Below are 26,067 nucleotides of genomic sequence, written 5' to 3'. Positions count from 1 at the left end.
GCTGCCCCAGGGGCCCCGAGGTGCCAGTCCGGCCTCAAGGAGCAACCGGCGTGGGGGCCGCTGCGACAGACCGAGCCGGTGCTGGGAGGGGGGGGGGGTCGCCGGGGCCTGCGCGTCCGCCCACTCTGCGGCTGGGGCATTTTGCTCAAGCGACAGCCCAGCTTCGTGCTTCGCAGCTTCCCCGGGGGTCAGAGCCGGCGTGTCACCCGTGGGCAGGGGCGGCCGGGTGCGAGCCCCAGGCCGGGCTCCCCTGCTGCCCACTTGCGCTCCCACAGGCCGCAGGTGCGCTGCCCAGGGCTCTGGCGGGACCGCGACCTCCTCCCGCGGCAGCACGACGGTGGAGCCCCCGGCCCATGAGCCTGCAGCGGCTGGGAGCTAAGGAGGTGGGGTCCCCAGACGGGCTGCCCAGAAAGGAGCGAAGCAGGGGGAGATTTGGAGGACATTTGGCAGAATTTTAGATAAGCTGCTCGCGCATCTTCTAACGTTCTGTAAATTGGTTGCAGGTAGTGCGGGGGTGTAAGCAAACGTGGAAACCGGTTTCATGTTTTTCCTGGCAACACCTTTTTTTTTTTTTTTTTAAGTTAATGTGAGCTATTTTTAAAACGTGTTTTACTGCTGTATAACATGCATCCCACAGAAGCGCGCAGATATTGGCTACGATTTGAACTATCAGATAATGAAGATCTGCGTGTTTTATGTAAGGTGTACCTAGGAAGGGGAGGAAACCAAGGGACATGTTCTTTAGCCGCTTAAATCATGGCCTTTATATGAGGGTTATTTTCTGATTGGGCTTTCATTTGCATCATTCAGAAAAGGAGGTGCCTTGAAATCTTTCCCAGTTTGCGTTATCATGCATTTTTTTTAAAGGCAGAATTTGACAAATGTCACAGGATAGTGCTATAAATACTATAAATATGTACTTTTTGCTTGAGAAACTCAACAGGCATCTGCTAGGGAAGAACCCCAAACCCACCCATCCATCAGAACCAGTGTTGGGGGAGAGCGACCTAAGAGAATAAAACATTGGAAAAGGGAGGCTGTTTAAGTTCACATTTTTGATCAAGAGTTAATTAGCTTTCGATGTTTTAGAAGCAAGGAGGAGCTGTATGGTTGGGCCTGAAATTTATCTGTGAGATGTTAATTTACTTGAAGGTGCTTAATAAGAGGGCATTCTTAAGTTCTAGTTGGAAACTTTATTGTAGAAAAATAGCTTTAAGCTATTTTCCTTTATTTTAAATTAGAAATATGGAAAGACCTGTTTTGTGAAGGTATAAAATACTTAATAAACTTCCCTGCGCATTAAGGTTGGTGTGGAGAAACTGGAATATACAATTTCATGGTACTGCCAGGTACTACTGTGGTTTGTTCTTTTTGGGATTTGTGAGGCCAGGTACTTGGAAAAATAATGTCATCCTCAGAAAAGTCTTGATTTTTGAGGTTTTATTTTAATCCATCTTGATACTGATGATTCTTGGCCACTCAAGGCCTTATCATTTGGGACCCATTCCTCCTGAGATTCAACCTGCATTTCTTGAGGGTCTCCATTGTTCCTAGGCTTGTGCTGAGTGCTGTGAAGACCAGAAAAGACAAAGAGGCCTGAGATATTTAGACTCTCCAACAATTACATGGTGGCACTTTTGGGAGATAGGAGTGGGCAGGTGGTTTGCCTGGGAGCTGGTGCAGAAGGTCTCAGGGGAATGCCTCTCTGGCTGTTCCCTCTAGCAACAGGTTCTTCCGATGCTGAAATCCTGTGCATTTCTTCCCATTAACCCCCAGTGAGGCTTTCTTTCTTTTCTTTTAATTACCACCAGAATGGAAATTACCAAATGTGCGAGAAGTAAGCACCTGTTGCTTGGATCTGCTTAAATACCTTTATAAAGACGGCAGGTAGAATCACCTGGTCTCAGCTGTCAGACTGCCTTGGTGTCACAACGCTCCTGTGCTCCCCTCAGTCTGAAATGCCCCCCTTTCCCTTCAAGGGTTCACTTCCTCTAGGCTCCTCTCAGTCTGAATTCCTCTTGTCTGTGCCTGCAGCACCTGCAGGGAAGCACCTTTATGTGGCCCGTGTGGCCTTAACCTTCCACTTCCTCTCAGCAGATGTTCATTGGGTGCCCACTGCGAGCAGGACCCCATGCTGGTGGCTCCTGCTGTCACTGGTGCTCAGTATAGTGAGGTCCAGATGGCCTGCGTGTGAGTGCCATCTCCCCACTTCCTGCTGTCTTGCCTCAGGAGGACATCTCTGAGCTTCAGTTTTCTCACCTTTAAAATGGGCTTAAGGGCACCGTAGGGTGACAGGAGCACTGCTTTGAGGATGAAGGAATTAATATCTATAAAGCAGTGCCTGGCACACCGTGGATGCTCAAGCTGGTCAGCCGTTATCCTTTCTAGTAGATCATTAGTTTGAGGGCAAGGCCTTGGCTCCCACAGTGCCACCTGGTACAGAAGATGGCTGGATGGTCATCCTCCTCCTCCTCAGAGTTTTTGCACACAGTAGGTCTGTAACTGATGTCTGACATTTGCATTATGCTGGGAGCACCTCCACTGGGGTGAGAGCTCAGTAAATAGTCATGAATTGGAAGATGGAAGAAAGAAGCGTGTCGGTGGGGGAGTTTGCGATAATGGAGTTAGAAAGCATGTTTCCTGAGGCCTGATGAGCTTTCTAGTGCATTCTGCAGGTAAATACTGTTTCCCTAGTCAAATTCACTTGCCCACTGTTCCCTGGTAAGGAGGCAGTTGCTTTGAGGTGAGATGAGGTTCCTTGCTCTCCTTGCACCTGCCTGTCTTCCATCCCCTGCCCTGGATCAGGAGAATGGAAGGATACAGACTCGAAGTTGCGGAGCTCTCCCCCTGGGAGCCACAGTAGGGTGGGGCCAAGTTGGAAGGGCTGAGACTAGGGCCCCAAGAAATCAGAGTTCTTTATCTGTTCTCGAAGTTGCATTCAAAATCATTCCTGAGGAATTCCCGCTGTGGTACAGTGGGTTAAGGATCTCACTGCAGCAGCTCAGGTAAGTCCCTGCAGAGGTGCAGGTTCAATCCCTGGCCCAATGCAGTGCATTAAAGGATCTGGCATTGCTGCTGCTGTGGCATAGGTCACAGCTCTGGCTCAAATTCAGTCTTCAGCCTGGGAACTTTCACATGCTGTGGGTGTGGCCATAAAATTTTTAAAAATATTCTTGAACACACTAGTCCTAAAGCTCTTTGAACCTAAGAAGAGCAGATTGAGATTGTGTGCATGTCCTAGCATTGTGTGGTGTCCCTTTGGTAGTGAGAGGGCTTCCTCCTCACCCTTGCCACCCCACCTACCTGCCCCCGCTGCGCACCCCTACTCCCACCCCCGTCAGGAGAGAAAGAAGTAAATTGTGTTTGGTCTGGTGTTTCTGGCTTTGTCGAATGATAGCATTGAAGGACTTGGACTTGGCAGGACTTTCAGGGAAGACTCCTGAAAGTGTCTGAGCATCATTTGTATCTTTTCTGATGTCCTGACGCTGTGACAGGACAGGACAGGACCCTGGTCACAGCCTGTCGTTTCTGTTTCTAATCCTTCTTCCTCTCCAAGATTAAAGGATGTTTTCCTGTCATTCAGCTGCCCCGTCTTCTGCAGTGGTTTGGGTTTAAAAGAACATCTTGTCTTCTGTAGTAATTATACTAATTGACTTATAAAACAGAAGGATTTGCGGGATGGGTTTGGGTAGACGAGAGAGATGGCGATTTCTGGGGGATGCTGGTAAATAGTCTAGTGGGCTTTGCTGGGGGGATTTAACAAGTGATAACTTGGAGTTCCCGTCATGGCGCAGTGGTTAACGAATCTGACTGGGAACCATGAGGTTGCAGATTCGATCCCTGGCCTCCTTCAGTGGGTTAAGGATCTGGTGTTGCCGTGAGCTGTGGTGTAGGTCGCAGACGCGGCTCAGATCCGGCATTGCTGTGGTTGTGGTGTAGGCTGGCGGTTACAGCTCCGATGAGACCCCTAGCCTGGGAACCGCCATATGCCACGGGAGCAGCCCTAGACAAAAAAACAAACAAACAAAAAACAAGTGATAACTCATGATGTGCTCAGGATGGTAAGTGCTCACAGGGCAAGTGGTGTGACCAGGCTTAGCGTGATGGTGCCTGATTTGGGGGAGGCCATCCACATGCTGAGTTGACTGTGGCAGCATTTTGAGGTTTTGAAGACTTTCCATGGCCCAGGAAGGATTACCCACCGCCCACCTCACGTCTAAGGTGACCACCTTCAGATGTGGAGCCTGCTGGCTCAGCACCGGAGGCTCTGGGGCAGGCTAGACCTCGGGACCCCCCTCATCCGCCTCTGAGGTCTCTCTGAATGTAGGCCTTGAGCTGCTTTTCTCTAGGGAAACGTTAGCTTTCCTCTTGCCTAGGAAGTTTTCCTCTTTTTAATAATCTCACGATAGTGGAGTTCGGGTTGCTATTTAAGCGAAAGGGAAACAGATATGAGTGAGCCACACACATATAAAGTATTCGAGGGAACAGCAGTCACACCAGATGCCCATGATCCCTTGGAATGGCAGGATCTGTCCCCAGGGTACATAACTCCTGGTTGGCACTAGGTTCGTTCAACTGCTTTTCCCCTCCATGCCAAATAAGCCGGCATCTGAGAGCCCCCAAACAACCCTATAGAACGCTTCTCGTTCCTTTGTCATCTCAGCCTCTTAATTTTTACCTGCTCTTTGCCCACTTGTGTAATAATAGCTTTATTGAAACAACATTCACATACCATACATTTTACCCATTTAAAATGCACATCTCAGTGGTTGTCAGTGTATTCACAGAGTTGCACAGCCATCATCGCAATCAGTTTGAGAACGTTTTTGTCACCCCATAGAGAAACCCCATACCCATTAGCTGTCATTCCCCATTCCCCCTCCCCAGGCCCTGGCAGCCATCCATCTCTGTGTCTCCATAGAGACCTCTAGGCTTCCGCTCTTGATGCACGCACATGTGATTGCCCGGAAGTCCTTGGACGGGTCTCTATGCCTCAAGGGGCTAGAAACCATCATTCTTCACCCTCCGTCATTCTGGTCCAACTCTTGCTTTGGCTGCAAAGCCTTGTGTTTTCACCTCCTGGGCAATCCACGGCTCAGTACCTGCAGAGCACACAGAACCTGACTAGAACCTCCTGGGAAGTCTGTGGTTACGTTCTGCACATGTGTTCACTTTAGCTCCTGAAATGGCAACAGCTACTAATTGTTGAGCACTTATGTCTCAAGAATTGAGCACTCAAGCCGTGCATTATTCACTTTATTCCTCACAACCACCCTTTAAATTGTTTTTATTCTCTTCTATTTATTTATTATTTTTAGGGCCACATATGTGGCATATGGAGGTTCCCAGGCTAGGGGTCTCATTGGAGCTGCAGCTGCCAGCCACAGCCACAGCGGATACTTAACCAACTGCATGAAGCCAGGGTTCGAACCTGCATCCTCATGGGTACTAGTTGCATTTGTTACCACTGAGCCACAATGGGAACTACTGTTCTCTTTTTAGAGATGTTACCATTATTTATCTCTGCGTAATAAAAGTATTTCTTATTATTCAGGGGCTTGGTTGGGCTCAGTTGAGTGTTTCTTCTGCTGCATTTGCTGTCACCTGGAGTCGTCCATGCCACTGCTGTCAGCTGGGACTCAATTGGGCTTGAAATGTTGGAGGTGGCCTCTCATAGTCCAGGTGTCTAATACTACGCAAGGTGTCTAATACCACTGGACTTACAGTGTAGCAGGTGTACTTCAAGAGCAAGGCAGCAGAAGTTGCCAGTTCCCTTATGTCCTGGGCTTGGAAGTCCCAGAATGTCCTTCTGCTGCGTTTGGCGGTCAGAGCACGTCACAGTGCCAGCCTGGATTCAAGGGGAAGGGAAGTGGACTCCACCTCTTGAGGTGAGGTGTGTCAAGGCCCTACTGGGCAAGGCAGAGTCTCCTACCTCTTTGGAGATTCTTTCTTGGAACAGGTTAAGTACATTGAAATTGAGAGTTTAAGCAAATTGCTCAAGGTCACACAGTAAGTGGCAAGTGAGGACTCACACCCAAGTGTGTTTGACTCCAGAGTTAAGTATTTTTAATCTCCATGCCTATGTGCCTTCCCAGATAGATCATAACACACTCCTTTTGCACATGGGTCACACCTCTCCGATTTTCTATACCCCTTTCAAGAGCCAGCTCAGTACTGATCCATGTTTTACAAGGATTTTGTGTGACTTTTCCTTAGTACACAGTTGTTTTTTTTCCCCAAAGATGACGAGGACCCTCATTTCTTATAATTACGGCAAAACTGTTATCAACAAAAATGCCTAGAGGGAAAGATGTTCCATTTAACAGAATTTCTGGTTTGCCAGGAATTGACCCCCTTCTTCTCTGTAGCAGCTGTTGTGCTGGGGTCTGGAAAATCTCCTTAGTATGCTTTCCTGTTTTAGGACACTGCATTGGCTGGGACTGAGAACCTAGCTCTTGGGTTATCATTCTGGAAGGCCCAGGGAAGATTCTCTTACACTGTAGCCTAGCATGTCTCTAAGTCTGGTGAAGGACCAGTTTAGATTTTTTGTTTGTTTGTTTGTTTGTTTGTTTTTGTCTTTTTGTCTTTTTATCTTTTCTAGGGCTACACTCGTGGCATATGGAGGTTCCCAGGCTAGGGGTCTGATCAGAGCCGTAGCCACTGGCCTACGCCAGAGCCACAGCAGTGCGGGATCCATGCCGCGTCTGCGACCTACACCACAACTCATGGTAATGCCGGATCCTTAACCCACTGAGCGAGGCCAGGGATCGAACCCGCAAGCTCATGGTTCCTAGTTGGATTCATTAACCACTGAGCCATGACGGGAACTCCTGGGTTTTGTTTTTTTTTTTTTCTGATTTCCAGTTTTTTGCTGACCAATATCTTGTTAAAATGCAATTTAAAGGACACACTAAAAAAATAAAATATTGAGACATGGAAAGCACAAGTCCAGACTTTAAAAGATTAGATAGAAGACGCCAAGATATAAGTGGATATCAGATTACTTTCAAATTGCTATATGTTTCTAAATATGTGGTCTCTACTCATGTCCTTATTGGGATGATAATGAACAATAAGGAGATCGACCCCTGTCCACAGGCCACCCACTGAGTAGCTCTGCCCAGGGCCAGCATTTCCTAAAGCGTGTGGTATACAAGAGGGTTTTAGGTTACACATGGACAAACTTATCTTTTCAATTTTATTGATTTTTTAAAAATTTTTTTCTTTTTAGGGCCACACCTGCAGCATATGGAAGTTCCCAGGCTAGGAGTTGAATCGGACCCGCAGCTGCAGGCCTACGCCACAGCCACAGCCACACCAGATCCGAGCCACATCTGAAACCTACGGTGCAGCTTGTAGCATCGCCAGGTCCTTAACCCACTGAGCGAGGCCAGACTTTGATCCACACAGAGACTAGTTGGGCTCTTTACCCACTGAGCCACAAGGGGAACTCCTCTTTTCAATTTTAGATTAATATTCCTATAGATTCTTTAAATGTATTGTAGAAATATAACCTATACATGAAGGTGTAATTTCATGAATATTTTCAGAATGAGTAAAAAAAATGAAAACTCAAATTGAAGAAAACTACTAAATAATGGTATACCTATTAGAAATCTAATACAAATAAAATGCTAGCCACACACATAGTCCTAAATTTTCTAATAGCTGCATTAAAAAAGTAAAAGAGGAGTTCCCATTGTGGCTCAGTGGGTTAAGAACCCAGCATAGTGTGCATGAGGGTGCGAGTTCAGTCCCTGGCCTGGCTCGGTGGGTTAAGGATCTGGCATTGCTACAAAACTGCAGCATAGGTCACAGATGTGGCTCAGATCGGTGCTGCCATGGCTGTGACATAGGCCACAGCTGCAGCTCTGATTCAACCCCCAGCCTGGGAACTTCCATGATGCTGCAGGTGCAGCTGTAAGATAGATAGGTAGGTAGGTAGGTAGGTAGGTAGGTAGGTAGGTAGATAGATAGATAGATAGATAGATAGATAGATAGATAGATAGATAGAAAGAAAGAAAGAAAGAAAGAAAGAAAGAAAGAAAGAAAAAGGAACAGATGGGGGAGTTCCTGTCATGGTTGAGTGGTTAATGAATCTGAATAGGATCCATGAGGTTGTGGGTTTAGTCCCTGGCCTTGCTCAGTGGGTTAAGGATCTGGTGTTGCCATGAGCCGTGGTGTAGGTCGCAGACGCCGCTCGGATCCTGCATTGCTGTGGCTCTGGTGTAGGCTGGTGGCTACAGCTCCGATTGGACCCCTGGCCTGCCGGTGTGGCCCTAGAAAAGACAAAAAGAAAAAAAGAAACACGAAATTAATATAGTAATACAATTTATTTAACCCAATACATCCAAAATACTGTCGTTTCAACATGTAATTAATATAAGGAATTGTTAATGAGATATCTCACATTCTGTTTTTTGGACCAAGTCTTCCAAAACCAGTGTGTAGTTGACACTTGAGCACATCTCTGTTTGGACTAGTCACAGTTCAGGTGCTCAGTAGCCAACTGTGGCGAGTGGCTCACACATTGTACAGTGGTGAGCTAAAGCATTTCCATCCTGGCAGAGGGTTCTGTTGGTCCAGAGCGAGCCGCATGGTCACCCCAGGGGACCGTGGTATTGAGTGTGGTCACGTGCTGTCAAGTGTAGAACAGAGAACGGGGTTTATGCTGCGGTGTTCAGTCCATCTTAGATCTCTTGCGTGGGGGTGCCTAGTGCAAGTGGAAATATTCTTTGATAAAATGGTCTTCCCTACAATAAAGGCGAAATGGGCCTGGACCCTCAGGCTCTCGAGGAAAGAAGCTGTTTTTGCTTTCCCCAGCGTGGGCAAGTGCTGCGGCCCTGGCACAGATTGTTGTCTCAGGGACCTGACAGGCTGTGGAAAGGGCTTGGGCTTGGCTTCGTGGCAAATGCTGGGCTGTTAGCGAGGGAACACATGATGTAATGTCGATGGACCAGTGGGAGCAGAGAGCGGTAATGGCCAGCTTGGGCTCTCCCAGCTTCAATGTTGGGTCCAGGGCGGAACCCCCTTGGAGTGGGGAGGGGGAAGGGCCCTCCCAGAGCAAGGGGAAGACAACATGCAACACAAGCATCTGAGCTGCAGATGCAGTTCTCCAACATTGTGGCATAACCTGTATCCATGAGTGCAGGTGTGTCTGTAACTGTGTATTCAAAATTTATAGTACACCCTATAAGGGGGACAAAGGAATTTAGATGTAGCGGGAAAACCAAGGGGGTATATAAGGCGGTGCCCCGCTGCAGTCAGGGCTCAGTCTTTGGAAGTTAATCCACTGAGCCAGTGCCAGCACGAATAAATGCCACTTCCTCGTAAAAGGCCTTGGTGTCTTATTTCTCTGTGCATAAGTCCTTCAGGACCCCCTGTGGGGTGGGGTCTGCTGGGCTGAATTGAGATGGGCTCTTTGGTCATTTCCCCCCAGGGCTGGTGTTGGGCCTTCCTAGCATCTGTTCACAGAAGCCATTCTCTGATCATGATCAACAAGTTCTGGTCCCCTAACTCTGGGGACCACGTTATTGGATAGTTCCAGTGAATTCAGAGGTTAGTCTCTCCTCCCGTGTCCTAGTTTGGTTATGTGAGAGAGCTGGCATTGGCTGTGGGGGGACTTGCTGGACAGGGCCAGTTAACCAGCCCTCGCTTTCAGGGCCTGCAGGACAAGTTCCTGACCAGACCAGGTTGTCCTCCTCCAGAGCAGTTGGTCTGTCTTTGCCTTTGACACCAAGTCATTAAGAATTAACTGTTGGGGAGTTCTTGTTGTGGCTCAGCAGTAACGAACCCATTTGGTAGCCATGAGGATGCGGGTTCGATCCCTGGCCTTGCTCAGTGGGTTAAGGATCCGGTGTTGCCGTGAGTGGTGGTGTAGGTGGCAGACACGGCTCAGATCCCGTGTTGCTGTGGCTGTGGTGTAGGCCGGCAGCTGCAGCTCTGATTCGACCCCTAGCATGGGAACCTCCATATGCCGTGGGTGTGGCCCTTAAAAAAAAGAGTTAACTATTGGTTTAGCAGGTCAACCATTGTGCAACCCCAGTTGCTATGGTAGATCCAGTGGGTTAACTTCCTTCTTAGGTCCATTTTTCTCTCCCTACTCTTGTTTTTCTCTTTGTTTCACACTTTCCATATTTATTTCTACTATACTTTATATAAGCAGGAGGGAGAGAAGAGGGCACAAATGAATAGCTGGAATTAATAAATACAGAGCAGGAAATGCCCTGCAGCTTGATATTTCCCCCAGGCACTGGAAGTCCTTTATTAGGCAGCACTATGTGTCTTTACTTCAAAAACACCTTAATATGTGCCCTTAAGTTGAAATAACCATCGGAATCATAAACTGGGCAAAACAAGATTATCCTGCTGTGCTTATTTTTAACCTCCCCGCTCCAAACTCCCGCAAGATTCTCCTATGTTCTCATCCCTTAGCGCCTAGGTGTGCATTTTCGGATCCCCTGACTAAGAGGCAGCCTTCCTTGTGTGTGGGGGCAGTGCCTCTTAGGACACTTGGCCCCTCCCTCCCTTATTAACTGCGTGTCTTAGGTTCTCTTGAGCACCAGTCAAGGGGGTGGTTGGTGGTGAAGTATGACAGGCGTCAGTGGAAACTCTCCTTGCATGTGGATGATTTCTTCCCCTGCCCCCCAGTGTAGATGTGTGTGATGCACAAAGATGAACATTGATTGTTTTCTTTAAAAGGTGACCATTATTATTTAAGCAGATTTTGCCACATCTTCCAACTGAAAGCTCTCTTGAAAAAAGTACGGACTCTAATTGCAGGTTTGTCACTGCCAAACATGTTCCTGCTCTGCTTTTGCCCCTCTCTCACCCACCCAAGTTTCCACTTCACTTGAATTTGTTTTCGCAAGTCACAATTTATTTCTAAAGAATAATTGCTTCTTATTAATGGTCCATTAATTTCTACATGTCCCTAATCTCCTGGGATGAGATGAACTCTTCATAGCAGAACAGACTAGAGAGTGAAACGGACTATTTCACTCTGCCCTTTTCAGCTTTCATTTCTCTTGCCTTTTACTTTCTATCTGTTTTGACTGAGGGACCCAGGAAGACTTGGTGCCTTTCTACTGAAGCGTGTTGAGTGTCCTTTGTGGTACATAATTTAATCTTTATTAGTTAAAAATTAAAAGGATTCTTGCCACGTGGTAAAGATGTGTAAAGATGATGTGTAAAGGTGTGTAAAGGTGATTTCAGAGTGAGTGCCTTTTATGATCAGGCCAGTTCAGGCAAGAGATACTCTTCACAGCACTGTCCAGTAGAACTTTCTGTTCAGTTGTACGACTCTTCCAAATGGTAGCCCCTTGCCACATGTGACTATTGAGCACTGAAGAACTGAATTTTTGATTGTATCCGATCTTAAATAATTTAAATAGCCATATGTGGTAGGAGCTCCTGAATGGATTGTGCAGTTAACTAAATGGTTACTAACCTTGCCAGATTAGATCAGAAATGAGGAGTGTATTTCAGGCCTCAAATGAGTTGCTTCAAATGCATCTATTCTCGGTGTCCCACGCACAGACTCTGGTATTTGGTACTTGTCCTTCAGACCCTCTCAGGTGTACACAGGATGCCAAGAACAGAACTGACACTTGGCTCCCAAGGTTTATGTCACGCCTGTGGGGCCATGATGGAACCTACTAGCCGAGACTTATTTCTGGCTCCTGAGGGGCACAGGTGCCTCTCCGTCCCTGCCTCAGTTTTGGTTACACAGCTTGGTTGGAGGAGAAATCATGTTGATTTATGAGGCATTATCAGATCCTGAGGTGAAGCCATGAGCTCTGCAGGATTTGGGTGGGCTGTGGGGAGAGCTTTCCAGGGAGAGTTAGGCAGGGACTGAGACTGCAGGCCGGGGCCAGAGAAGCCCGAGGCGGGAGGTGAGGCTGGTGAGGGTGCTGGGGAGCCGTGAGCACCGCAGCTGATGAATCAGTTCCCTTGTCCTTAGGACACGATCACCAGAGCAGATGAGCCTTGGCCCTCCCGTCCAGCCGCCTTCTCCTCACAGCTGGGGCCACACGTGCTGGCCCATGAGAAGAGCTCGGTTGCTTGGGAGTGAGACGGTACCACTGATGCTTTCCAACTCTGACATACTGTGGTCGCCCACTGCCAGCCCAGGAGGCAGAGGGAAGGGCGGTCTGTCCTCCCCTCTAGTTGGTGGGATCACTAGCCACATAGGCTTATTAACCTGCAGACTTGGCAGCCTTCCCCCTCCCTCCCCGTGACACCCAAGGCAGGGGATTCTGTCGCTCATGACCTCATCTCCTTAGCCCGGGTCAGACCCTGTTATCTTGGGCCTGACCCTTATCACGAGAGCTTTAGGGGTCTCTGTCCGGGGCCCCCACCCTGTCATGGATCCATCACGTCACCCTCGTATCTGACCTCCTCTGCCGTCTGTCTAGCATAAGCGCAGCCTAAACTGCTGCCAGGGTTTCTCAGATTGGATGTATTGGGATGGGGCTCCCGCTTTCCCTTCCAGCCCTCTCTCTCTGGCCAGTGGTCACCCCCAGCTGGTGGTATCCAGCACGCTCTGCATCTGCGTGCGCCTCGCTGCCCATGCGCATGCCCCTCGCTGCCCTCGCGCATGCCCTTGCCCGTGTCCGGTGTTCCCGCCTCTCTGTGTCGGCCGGTTCACCCTCCAGTACTTGGCTCACTGCTCCCCTGAGGCCTCTTCTGACCACACACACTTTGGGTGGGTTTGTCTTTGCTCTTCCATCTCCATGACAGTGTTGACAATTAATTCAGGTGAATCATATGCAAGTAGGCTTGGGGTTGGCATTGGAAAAATAAAGTGTACAGATCCTAAGCACACAGTCTGATGAATGTTTACATATACGCCCGTGTCACCAACACCCAGATCAAGCAGCTAAATATTTCCAGTACCCAGAAGGCTCCCTGATGCCTCCTCCTAGATGGTACCCCCAAAGGTGACTATTGTTTTCACTTCCTTTCACTATTGATTAGTTTTACTTGTTTTTGAGCTTTATTAAAATAGATTTCTTATAGCATGTACATTTTTATCGCAGTAAAATATATATAACATAAAATTTATTATTTTAGCCATTTTTAATGTACAGTTCAGGTGCATCAAGTACATTCACATTGTTGTATAGCCATCTCCAGAACTTTTTAAAAATCAAGTATAGACATTCTTGTGTGTGTGTTTTTTTCCACTCAACATTACGTCTGTAAGATTCACCCATGTTGTTGCATGAATTAGTGGTTCTTTTCATTTCTGAGTAGTAGTAGTAGATTGTGTGACCATACATACTACAGTTTGTTTTATTCATTCTCTTGCTGATGGAGAATTGGGTTATTTTCACCTGTGTGTTACTATTCGTTTTTCTTTTTATGGCTGCACCTGTGGCATATGCAAGTTCCTGAGACAGTTGAATTGGAGCTGCAGCTGCCAGCCTACACCACAGGCACAGCAATGCTGTATCTGAGCCACATCTGCAACCCATGCCACAGCTTGCAGCAAGGCCGGATCCTTAACCCACTGAGCGAGGCCAGGGACCGAACCTGCATCCTCATGGATCCTAGTCAGGTTTTTAACCCCCTGAGCCACAATGGGAACTCCATAGCTTTTATTATTTTGACTAAAACTGCTAAGCACAGCCTTGTTCACATCTCTTGGTGCCCATACACATGCATTTCTGTTGCATACACATCTAGAAGTTGAATGACTGGGTCAGAAGGTAGGCATGTGTTCAGCTTTTGCAGATAGACAAAACTTTTTTCCAAACAGGTGGAAGTAGTTCACTATTGCTGTTATAACCAATTACCATAAATTGAATGGCTTATAGCAACATGAATTTATTATAATTCTAAAAATCATAAGTGCTAAAATCAAGGTAGCAAAGCCTTGGAGGTCTAGGGGAGAATCCATTTCTTTGCCCTCTCTAGTTGCTGGAGGCTGCCTACATCCCTTGGCTCAGGGCCTCTTCTTCATCATCAAGGCTAGCAGCATAGCATCTTCCAATCTTTTTCTCTCCTATTTCTGCTTCCATTATCACATCTCCTATCTCTCATTAGCTTTCCTACCTCCCCTGTGATTACATGGGGGCCCATCTGGAAAATCCTGGCTCATCTCCTCATCTCAGAAGCCTTAACTTAAACACATCTGCCTTTGCCCTCTTGCTTTATAAGGTAGCACTTTCACAGGTCCAGGGCCTAGAACGTGGACATCTCTGAGGGGCCGTTATTCTGCCTCCCGTTCTGTGTTCCTGCCAGAAAGGCATGAGAGTGCTAGTTCTTCCATATCCTTGTCAGGACTCACTCTTGTCAGTCGTCTCATTGGAGCTATTCTGTAGGGGATATGGGGGCACATCCACAGCGGCCTCCCCCAGATAGCGTGACCTCCTTTGCTCTGATATAGATTTATTGCAACTTATCAGTATTATGTTACAAGTATTTGTTACATGCCTCTTTATTGGCCAAACTGTACCCTTTTTCATGAGACAAGTCATAGCATAGCTGGTGCAGTAAATGCTCCTGGGATGGTAACAAATGACCGAGGGCCGTTTTCAGCAGAGAGGCAAGCAAAGCTGAACACGTGAATGGAAGTCTGTGCATACAGTCCCATCTCTGGCTCCAGGTAGGTTTTCTCCCCAGTAAAAATAGGACCGGAGCAAAGAACCTGGTTTCTAGCTGCTGCACACTGTTTTTTCCCAAGGTAGTTCATCTGTGAGTGAGTAATGCCCTAGAAGGAGATTTGGGCCTCGACTCCTGAGGGCGTTGGTTGGAAATGATTTCACCACCGCGTCTGTAAATGAGGGAGGGAAGTGCGGTTCCAGCAGGCAGGCTGCTGGGGAGTCTGATCTTGGGCCTTGTGCAGAGAGTCAGGTTTTCCTTTTCCCTGGACTCCGCTCACGTAGCAGCACACGGCCGCTTCTCACCTGCAGGAGCAAAGACCTTCCAAGGTAAGTAGGGCTGTCTTGACCTCAGGGAATGTCCTGTGTGCAGACTGAAACCCGCCTTGGAAACCTGACACCAGGATTTCAGAGGGAGGTGAAGGCGGGGTGGAGATGAATTTGCCATGCCCCCAGACAGTGCGGTGGGCGCAGATGTCGTGGTGCTAGGGACCTCGGTCTGGGAGGCAGGATTGGTGTCAGACAAAAGGCAGACTGCATTGTGGCTCCTTTGGGAACGTGCTAACGTGAGTAGCTGCTTTCCGTGCTCTAGCTTGTTCCCCTTTCTTCTTGGCTGGGCACACACCTGGTTTCAGGAGGGCTGTCAGGTTTCAAGGCTTCAGTCTTCTCTTTCCTGGCCACCAAGGTGTTGGAAGCATTCCTGTGGCTTGACACGATTTTGGTCCGGGGTGTGTGTGCTTGAAAAACCTTGCCTTCGATGTGGCAGAGGACTTTCTCGGTCTTCGTGGGAAAACCTCTCTGTCGCTGACCAAGACCTGGCTGGTCAGCACTCGGATCATGAAGGAGTCACTCTTTTAAGAGAAAGAGTTACTGGGACAGGCCTGTGCTGGGGTTGTTGGTCCTTGTTTAAAGACATACTGACACACTCTCAGCTTTGGTGATTTGCATAAGTACATGTGTGATTCACAGGCTGATGTGAAGACAAGCCAGCTATGCCGGTGCGAAGGCACGCTCCGTGCACTGGGGGGGTTGGGGCAGCTGATTGGGGCGGCCATGTGCGGATGGAGTCCCAGTGACATCCTCTCTGCCTGGCCTAGTCACGTCGTAGAGAAGCTCAGGTGGTTGCCTTCCTGCTGAGACCTGTTCCTCCAGGACTTGGCCCCCGCTCCCTCTTTGCTCCTCAGCATCTTGGGCCAAGGAGGCTGAGAACCTGGCCTTTCGGAATCCCCCTCTGCAGACTCCACGTGTGGGGGGCGGATCTTGAGAGAGAATGTGGGGCGAGCTGCTCCCTGTAAGCAGGGGCATGTTGACTGCACCCAGGACGGAGAGTGGATGGATCTTCAGTCCACGATCTCCGAGGCCCAAGGGGCACCCTCCTCCCCCAGGCAAGAAGTCCTTTCTGCGGATACAACCTCTCTCCTCTAAATGCCTCTCCTCTGGCTGCACCCTCTCGGACAGGCAGAGCCCCTGCTAAGCACGTTCTCCGCACAGCCTCCCCGTCTCCACAGTGAGACCTGGGGCCATCTGTAGGACCCAGTTCCTTCCTCCCCACTAATAGGACTTTCTGTCTGGCTCTTATTCCTGGACATTGGCGTCTCCCTTCTCTGACTTTCTGCACAAATTGCCCATAGTGTAGCCTCTTCACCACTTTCTTCAGTTAAGACTGTACTGTCGAGACATCACCTCTCGGTTGTCTGAATGGCTGTTATCAAAAAGACAAAAGATGGCAAATGCTGGTGAGGATGTGGACAGGTTAGAACGAACCCTTGTGCACGCTGGGACTGCAAAATGCTGCAGCCACTATGGAGAACAGCTGGAGGTTCCTCAAAACCCTAAAATAAAGCTACCAGATGATCCAGCAATTCTACTTCTGGATGATTATCCAAAAGAATTGAAATCAGAATCTCAAAGAGATATTAACACGATTCACAGTAGCTGAAATGTGGAAACACCCTAGATGTCCGCGGACAGATGAATGGTTAAAGAAAATGTGTGCACATTCAGTGGAATATTATCCAGCCTGAAAAAAGAAGGACATTCTGCAATAGGCGGCAGCATGGGTGAGCCTTGAGTTCCTTAGCATAAGTGAAATACGCCGGTCACAGAAAGACCAGTGCCACATGATGCTCCTTACTTGAGGGTAGTAACTGAGAGGGTCAAACTCAGAGCCTCAGGGAAGGAAATGGTAGTTGCCAGGGCCTGAGCGGAAATGGAGAGCTTCTCAACAGTGGGCATAACGTTTCAGTTAAACACGATGAGTAAATTTTAGAGATTTGCTGTATAATATTAAATATTGTGCTGAGTCAGCATTACCATAGTGTGCACTTAAAAGTTTGAGTGTAAATATCATTTAAGTGTTCTTACCGCAATAAAATAATTTTTTTTGTCTTTTTTCTTTTTAGGGCTGAACCTGTGGCGTATGGAAGGTCCCAGGCTAGGGGTCACATCAGAGCTACCGGTTGCAGAGCCACAATGGGAACTCCCAAAATTTTAAAAAGAAAACAAAAATTTCAAGAATTCACCACTTATAACCTTCATCTGATCAGATGCTGGTTTGCCTGCTAACTGTGGGGTCATGGCTTAGTTTCTCAGTTTGTTCAAGCCTCAGTGTCTTTACTTATAACATGAGGCATGCTGTCAGTTTTTATGTTTAGGATTTTAGACCCTGCTGGTCAATATGATAGCCAGTTGCTATTCAAATTCAAATTAAATAAAAATAAAAATTCAGCTCCTCAGTTGTACTAGCCACATTTTTAGGTGCTTAGTAGCCCATGTGGCTAGTGGCTACAGTATTGAACAGCACAGACACAGACCCATCATTGCAGGAAGTTCCGTTGGGTGGTGCTGATCTCACGGTGTCTTATGAGTGGCAAGGTATTTAATAGAAAGGAGAAGTTCCTGCTGTGGCTCAGCGGGTTAAGAACCTGACTCGTATCCATGAGGATGCAGGTTCGATCCCTGGCCTCGCTCAGTGGGTTAAGGACCTGGTGTTGCTGTGAGCTGTGGCATAGATCACAGAGCCAGCTCGGATCTGGTGTTGCTCTGGCTGTGGTGTAGGCCAGCAGCTGTAGCTCCATTTCGACCCTTAGCCTGGGAACTTCCATATGCTGCAAGTGTGGCCCTAAAAAGCAAAAAAAAAAAAAAAAAAGAGGAAAGCGTGGATGTTGATCCATGCCACGCCACGATTTTGTGTGTGTGTGTGTCTCTTTAGGGCTCTACATGCAGCATATGGAGGTTCACAGGCTAAGAGTCAAATTGGAGCTGTAGCCTCTGTCCTATACTATAGGTCACAGCAACGCTGGATTCTTAACCCAATCTGAGGGATCGAATCTGCACCCTCATGGTTACTAGTCAGATTCGTTTCTGCTGAGCCGCGACAGGAACTCCATGCTGTGACGGTTTTGATCCTTCTTCCAAATGACCGAGTTGGATGTATAATCATTAAATCTGAGGGAGTTCCCTGGTGGTCTAGTGGTTAAGACTCTGCTTTTACCATGGTGGCCCAGGTTCAATCCATGGTCCGGAACTAAGATATCAAGCTGCAGCCAAATAAAAAGAAAAAGCATTAAATCTAACTACCTAGTCAATTGAAACCTGACTAATGTAATTAAAATATTTTTATCTCAAATTTATAGCATAAAAGGAGTATTCACTTTCTCAAGTCTTTTTTTGTCCTGCCTTATTATCTTGAAGTAGATATCAAGTATGGATTCTTATTTGTGAATTGTTTTTTTATTGTGGTAAAATACACATAACACAAACCTTGATAGTTTAACCTTTTTTTTTTTGTCCGCACCGACAGCACGTGGAAGTTCCCAGGCTAGAGGTTGAATCAGAGCTGCAGCTGCTGGCCTACACCACAGCCACAGCAACAGGGGGTCTGAGCCGAGTCTGTGACCTACACCACAGCTCATGGCAACACTGGATCCCCGACCCACTGAGCAAGGCTGGGGTTCGAACCCACATCCACGTGGATACTAGTCGCGTTGGTTACCACTGAGCCATGAGGGGAACTCCGACAGTTTAACAGTTTTTAAGTGTACAATTCAGTTAAATGCATTCACATTGTCTGTTTCTAGAACTTTTTCATTATCACCATTATCTGTTTCTAGAACTTTTTCATTATCTCAGACAGAAACTCTGTAACCATTAAACAATAACTCGCCATTTTCCCCTCCCCCTAGTCCCCATAACCAGTGTTCTATTTTCCGTCTTGTATATTTCTAGATACCTTCTCATGGAAGTGGAATCAGACAGTATATATCCTTTTGTGGTTGGTTCATTTCATTTACATTAATGTCTTCAAGGTGCATCCAAGGTGTAGTATTATGTATCCAAATTTCATTCCTTTTTAGGGCTGAATGATATTCCCCTCTATGTATATACTACATTTTGTTTGCTTCTTCATCTCTTAGCGGACAGTTGGGTTGCTACCACCTTTTGGCTCTTGTGAATAATGCTGCTGTGAACATGGATGTACAGCTATCTTTTTGAGACCCTGCTTCCTCTTCTTTGGGGTATATAACCAGAGGTGGAATTGCTGGGTCGAATAGTAATTCTATAATTGTCCCTGACTTTTTTTAAGAGTTCAAAAATTATTTTTGAGGTATGATTCGTGTCACTTAAATTTCAACCTTGTAAAGTGTACTACGGTTCAGTGGTTTTTAGTATATTCACAAAGTTGTGCAGTCATCCCCACTGGTCACTGGTTTTTATGGCTTCTTAGGAACAAGAGAGAATCTTGAAGGTGGCTTGGGTGTAAGGAAGGGAGCTTTCAGGATTAGTGTGAGACTCTTTAAAAAAGAAGAATATTTGTACCAAATCCTTGAAATGCCACACAGGCTTTAGCAAGAATACTCTGCCTACTGCAAGGCTTTAAGCCTGAAATTCAGAAAGGGTCCCCTGCTACCTGACATATTTTCAGCTACTTATGAGGCCGTGTTTTATGGAACGGGATGTTGAATAACCCTCACAAATGGGTCACACTCCTCAGGAATGATCTGGAAGCCTGGCTATATAGGACTAGGGAAGCCTTTAAGTGGCTTCTTTCTGCTTTGTCGCACCTCCCTTGTTTGCTTTGTTTGCTTTGTCAGATGTCCTCCCCTAGCTTGGAACTGGTTCTGTTTCTTCTCTGGTTCTGATCCCAAATTTTGCAACTACTTGTGTTTCCAGACATGAAGCAGATTGTTTATGATAAATGCCTTAAATATTTGAAATTGAGATTTCAGATTGCTCTGCTTTGAAGCAAATAATAAAACTTACCCACTTTGGATATTATGTACCATTCGTACATACCAGGTGCTCTGATTTTCATTCATTTTGGTTGTATACTTGTGGTTTCAATATTTTATGTTTTATGGATGGTTTTATTGTGGTTTTCTGATACTTGGCCAGCCTTTTTATTTTTGGTGTACCGTACGGTTTGCCCATCCAAAGTGTACAGTTCAGTGCTTTTTAGCATATTCACAAAGTTAGGCAGTGTACAACCAACATCACAATCAATCTCAGAATTTTTGTTTGTTTTTTTAGGGCCGCACCTGTGACATATGGAAGTTCCCAGGCTAGGGGTCAAATCGGAGCTGCAGCTGCCAGCCTACACCATAGCCATGGCGATACCAGATCTGAGCAGTATCTGACACCTACACCGCAGCTCATGGCAATGCCAGATCCTTAACGCACTGAGCAAGGCCAGGGATTGACCCCTTATCCTCATGGATACCAGTTGGGTTCATTACTGCTGAGCCACAGCAGGAACTCCCAGAATTTTGTTTTTTGCTATGTCCACTACATATAAAAGTTCTCAGGTTAGTGATCAAACTCGCACTTCAGTAGCAACCCAAGGTACTGCAGTGACAACGCTTGGTCCTTAACCCATTGCACCACAAGGGAACTCCCAGCATATTTTTATTACTCAAAAAAGAAACCCCACACCCATTGGCCGTCTCTCCTCATTTCCTCCCAGCCCCCAGCCCTAGGCAAGCCAGCCACTGAAGTATTCTGTCTCTACAGATTTGGGGCCAGCTTTCTTAGATCCTTGTTTAATAATTTTTTCCCCCTAAATTATAGTATGACACCCACTCTACATTCCTTCCCTGTTGCGTCCCTCCCTTACTCGCTCGCTCCTTCCCTCCTTTCTTCCTTCTTTCTTCCCTTCCCCTTGCCTCTCTTCCCCCCTCCTCTCCTCTTTTTCCATCCTTCTCCCTCTCTTCCTTTCCTCTTCTTAGCTTTAAATCCTCCGTTTTATCACTGTGAGGCTGGAGTTCTCTTTTTCTCCTCAGTTTTAGTGAGAAATAATCGACGCACATCATTTTATATAAGTTTAAGGCATACAGCATGATGGCTCAATGTACATTCGTCATGAAATGATTATCACAACAGGTTCAGCTCACATCCGTCTTCTCCTACAGATACAATAAAAACAAATTTTAAAAGGAAAAAATGTTCTCCTCGTGCTAACCCCTCCTAGAATGTACCGTCTTGGTTTTCCTGTCTGTCCCACCACAGTGTTAGCTGGAGGCAGCCCGTAGTACCATACTTCCCCAGTGCCTGTTTATCTCGTGATGGGAAGTTTGTACCTTTTGACCACCGGCCCCTCCCAGGTTGGCTTTCTTTTCTCTGGCTGGGCTGTAGGGATCTTGAGAGCGAGGCCAGTCAGAGCCACCAGGCTGGAAGCTGCTCTGGAATCGATCCGCCTTGCTGTGTGAGCGAATGCTGGGACTGAAATTAAATGCACTGTTTCTCGAGGTGTAAATTCAGTCACTTGCTTCTCTAACAGAAACAGTATTTACTACTGAACTTAACTAGTATCCATGAGGATGTGGCTTCGATTCCCGGCTTCGCTCAGTGGGCGAAGGATCCAGTGTTGCCGTGACTGCAGTATAGGTTGCAGATGCGGCTTGGATCCCACGTTGCTGAGAGCTGTGGTGTAGGCTGGCATCTGCAGCTCCGATTTGACCCCTAGCCTGGGAACTTCAGTATGCTGCACCTGCGGCCCTAAAAAAAAAAAAATCAAGTCAACACTCATTATACACAGTTCTTCCTTATAGGCAGTTCTTCGGTGTACATGGTGCTGCATCTGCAGAGTCATCCAGCATTGGATCTTGTAGTATCAAAGTGTTTAATATTGAAAAATATCTAAGTGGACTTGCAGTTGGAACTCAATGTTGTTGAGAGTCAACTGTATCGGTATGTATGCAGCATGCTATTCACTGTTACTGCCAGTAAGAAAGTATTGGTTGCACTTGGACAGAAGTCGTTTTTCATTCAGGATAGCTTTTTGCTTGCTTTTGTAGCCAGATGCCCTGAGTCTGCATCCTGACTGTCCTCCTCCTGTTACCTAGGTGACCTTGAGCAAGTCCGTTCAGCGCCTTCCTGGAAGCCTCCTCTCCTCCTCTGGGGAAGGGGAGAGTAATGAATCCAACTGCACACATCGTGAGATTTAAATAAAGGAATGTAAGCAAAGGTTTTAATACACCGCCTGGCCACGAGTGAGTGTTCCGTAAATGGCAAGTGGCATCAAAAGGGCCTGTTGTAGTATGAGTTCCTGGTGCTCTAGCGCTCGAGGATCCAGTATTGTCACTGCTGTGGCCTGGGTTCAATTCCTAGACTGGGAACTTCTGCATGCCACGGGTGTGGCCAAACAGGGCAGCATCTTTCATTGTGTGCCTGCAGCTTTCAGAGCCATCAGGTTAGGTTTTGTGAGGAGTTAAGCCAAAACCTTTTGAATGGGGTCCAAGGCCTATTGATGTTACAGTCGTGCCTCAGCTCGGCTCTTAACACTGGGGAGGCAGAGGGAGGCTGGCATTCATATTTTACTCATCTCTTTAGACTATAAATTGTATTAAATAATTTTCATAAAACACTGTGCTGTTGGTTCTAAACGTCAACACAGAGAAGATCTGGCTAAGCTTAGGTTTTTTGGTGGGAGTTGGAGATACTTTAATTTCTTGTAGGCAATTTAAAGCTCATTTACTGTTGGCCACCGGTAGCTTTAATCAAGGCAAACCGTCTTGCCCAGAACAAAGAACCTTGACAGAAAAGGGGAGCCAGGATCCTAATTAATAAATCTACGCATTGGTTTTGGTGTGGAGGAGCAAGCGGCAGCGTTGGTCCGCAGGCGCGCTGTCTCCTGCTCCCTCCCATCTCCCTGCTGCTGCCGTGGAGCAAGTGCGGGCAGGCCCTTTCTATGGAAGTTTCTGAGCCACGTGAGAGGGAAGCATTGCGTATTCCTAAAACAAGATCTGTCCTGCCTTTGCTTGTGTACTTCGTGTGAGACAAATAGAATAAGGTCCTGTTGGGCTTTTGTTTATTTCTTAAACAGAAAGTGGTGAGCATCCTGATGGTAGAGGTTTGTATCAATTTTAGCCTGGGAGGACCACTTTTGACCTGGCTTTGGAGGCCAGGGAATCAGCTGGAGTCTGTGCAGGCTCATCCTTCAGACACCCGGGAGGACAGGGGCCAGGAGCCCCGGCGTTAGAGCACCTCCCAAAGGCGTCTTTACATAGAGCCTCAGCCCCTTGTGTTGTCTTGGGGAAAAAAATCTTTCAGGCCCTCAGTTTCCGTCAATAAAATGGGATGAATGCTACCTACATCTTGGGGTTGTATTAAGGATTAGAAAAATACATCTAGGAGTTCTTTGGTGGCCTAGTGGTTAAGGATCCGGCATTGTCACTGCTTTGGCTCAGGTCACCGCTGTGGTGTGGGTTCGGTCCCTGGCCTAGGAACTTCCACATGCTGTGGGTGTGGCCAAAAAAGAAAAGAAAAAGAAATAAAAGCAAACAAGAAAAATACATCTAAAGCACGTGGCGTATTGCCTTTCATGGGTCACAGCTGTTGAGGAGCCGTTCTAGGCCTGGAAAAGACTGGCGAGTTTACTCTGTGGCACCTTCAAGTGAGCACAAAGACCAGGCTAGTTTCTTTTGGTCAAAATAACACCCCTCAGTTATTTCATCCAGGGAGAGAGAGAACATGTGTGACACGTATGGTGACACTTGTTTATGCCATCCACCCCTTGTCAGACTTGATTCACCACCTTCTGGAAGTGGGCTCCACAGGCTCCCGATCTCACACTTCAGGCAGACACGTGCCAGTCAGTCCAGGTTCGTAGGAGAGATAGAGTCGGCTTGTACCCCTACAGCCTGTAGTGGGAGTGAGGCTGCTGACCTGCACCCCCACTCCTCCACGGCAGTGCCCTTTGAACATCTTGTCTAAACCCAAGCCTGGCTGAATCACAGCCCCATAATGCTCTTTGCTCTATTTTTACAGCAGCTTGTCTTTCGTACTTGTTATCTGTGTTAGTCTTTGTTTCCTTCTAGCTTCTATTTCAGAGCATCGCTTTGTTTTGTTTTGTTTTGTTTTGTTTTTGTTTTACTTTTTAGGGCTGCACCTGTGGCATATGGAGGTTCCCAGGCTAGGGGTCGAATCGGAGCTACAGCTGCTGGCCTACACCACAGCCACAGCCACACCACATCTGAGCTGAGTCTGTGACCTACACCACAGCTCACAGCAACACCGGATCCTTAACCCACGGAGCGAGGCCAGGGATCGAACCCCCGTCCTCATGGATCCCATTTGGGTTCATTACCGCTGAGCCACTACAGGAACTCCCAGCAACATCTGTTTTAATGTGCAAATCCCCAGAAGGCATTTCTACGAATAGCCTTGACAGAATCAAAGGACAGGTGCTTAAAAGAAGCTCTCGGTCTATTCCACAAACATTTGATTGCTGGACACGTGACTGCCTGTGATGTGTGACAGAGCTAATGCAGCCCTAGTTTTCCAGAGCTCAGTCTGGAAAAGACAAAAAAGGGACAAACCATTCTTTTAGTTAGTTCTCCCCTCCACCCTGTGACAAAGGCAGCACTATCTCAGTTTTCAAGGAAAAGAGGAGGAGGGCGCTGATTAAGTTTATTAAGCAGCTGATGCTCGGGGCCAGGTTCGTGCATGCTGGTACAGGCTTTGTTTGGCGACACCCCCTTACTGGTCGGCAGCGGGGCATCCACACCAGAGGATGAGCAGCAGGCAGGCTGTTGACTGCCTACCCAACAGCCGTTCCCTACTTCTTACAGAGCTGGGGCGTTGGGGTAGTCAGCACGGAGCTGGGCTTTGAGTTACTTGAAACCTAAGCCATTCTCAGTGGCTCCATTCCCCTTTGCCATGCATTCACTCTCCTGGCCGCTCTAGCAGCCATGTAACCCAGTACCAGCCAAGGAGACTTAATGGGAAGATCACTGGGGATCTTTCTGGCATCAAAGGGAAATAGGCATGAAGAGTGAGCCCCTTCCTCCCTGTGCCGACTCCTTCCTTTTGCATTCTGCTTTGCTTGCTCTTCTGCAAGATGATGCTGGAGCTGTGGCAGCATCTTGAGATCAGGAGGGGAGACATGCTGAAGATGGCTGAACAGAGAAGCACAGGGATCTTGGGTCCTTCATCTTGCAACCGCTGAAGTCCTCCAGCCAAGACCTCTTGATGAACGAGATCCCACACGTCTTTGTAGTTAATGCGGTTTAAGCCTGAGATTCTCACAGTGTGGTGCTTGGGTGGTAACACCATCACCACCTGGGAGCTTGTCCGAAATTCACGTTCATGGACCCCGCCCAAGCCCTACTGAATCAGGATCTTTGGGTGTGGGGCCCAGCATTTTTATTTTCACAAGCCCCGGAGGTGATTCTGATACAAACTCAGGTTTGAGAGCCACTGGTGCAAGCCATGGTAGCGTTCCTCAAACTGATCCTGGCAGGATGGATAAGGAAAGAGTTGCCATTTACCAGTCAGCTCTCCATGTCTAGGTGAGGATCAGGTTTGTCCACACTGACAGCCAAGTTATGCCCGTGGCTGTGACACAGATCCATTGGCCCAGTGGATTTGATGGTGCTTTTTGCACAGGGCCCCGGTCAGACCTGCCCGGGTTCTGGGGCCTCATTGTCTGGGGCCGTAGGCACCTGGCTGAGCCCCCACACCCTGCCACTCCTTGAAGAGCCCTGAAAGTATTGTGTGCTCAGAACTGAATGTGACGGATCGAGGTATTTGTTGTCCCCAAGTCAAAGAATTCTTTTATTTAATAGGCACAGGGTGATAGCGAAGACACCACAGACGTGATGGTCTCACAGACATGCGAATGGAATGATACCTGAGGTGTTCAGACCACAAATACTTCCTGGGAACCTGCTCTGGGCCGGATGCTGGGGAAACCGTGGTAGACAAAATAGAAGGGTGTGGGGGAACTGGAGTGTCGCAGCTGCGGTGATGAAGAGGAACTGTACTGGGCAGGCCCATGGAATTCTCCCTCCCGGGATGCCGGGTAGATCAGGGAGTGCTTCCTGGAGGAGGTAGCTACTCATTCAGCGATACTAAGTGTGTGTGCCGGGGTGGAGGCAGGAGGCAGAGCCTGTGCAAAGACCTGAAGGTGAGAGAGACCCTGGGTCCTTCCAGCAAGGGACAGGAACGCAATGTGGCAGGAGGG

General features: G+C 47.6%; 1 protein-coding gene across 27 annotated transcripts in view; it reads left to right on the top strand.

Moving 5' to 3' along the window:
* Positions 1-26,067, top strand: part of MAP7D2 (MAP7 domain containing 2) — a 95,350-nt gene that overhangs the window by 436 nt on the left and 68,847 nt on the right. For 2 of the 27 annotated variants that reach the window (XM_085008720.1, XM_085008715.1), the window contains exon 1: positions 14,771-14,936. The exons of 24 other annotated variants lie outside the window; for them this stretch is intronic. In XM_085008720.1, the coding sequence (XP_084864846.1) occupies positions 14,786-14,936 (151 nt within the window). In that variant the 5' untranslated portion in view covers positions 14,771-14,785. Of the gene's footprint in view, positions 1-25; positions 384-14,770; positions 14,937-26,067 lie in introns of those variants that run through there. One more of the 27 variants, XM_085008732.1, reaches the window with a different exon arrangement.

The sequence above is a fragment of the Sus scrofa genome, chromosome X (genome assembly GCF_054392235.1).
Source record: "Sus scrofa isolate SSC_HxYL_T2T_F1_AM1 chromosome X, Sscrofa_HxYL_maternal_Yorkshire_Landrace_v2.0, whole genome shotgun sequence".
In the NCBI taxonomy this organism is placed as follows: Eukaryota; Metazoa; Chordata; class Mammalia; order Artiodactyla; family Suidae; genus Sus; species Sus scrofa.
This window is presented reverse-complemented; position numbering and strand designations above follow the sequence as displayed.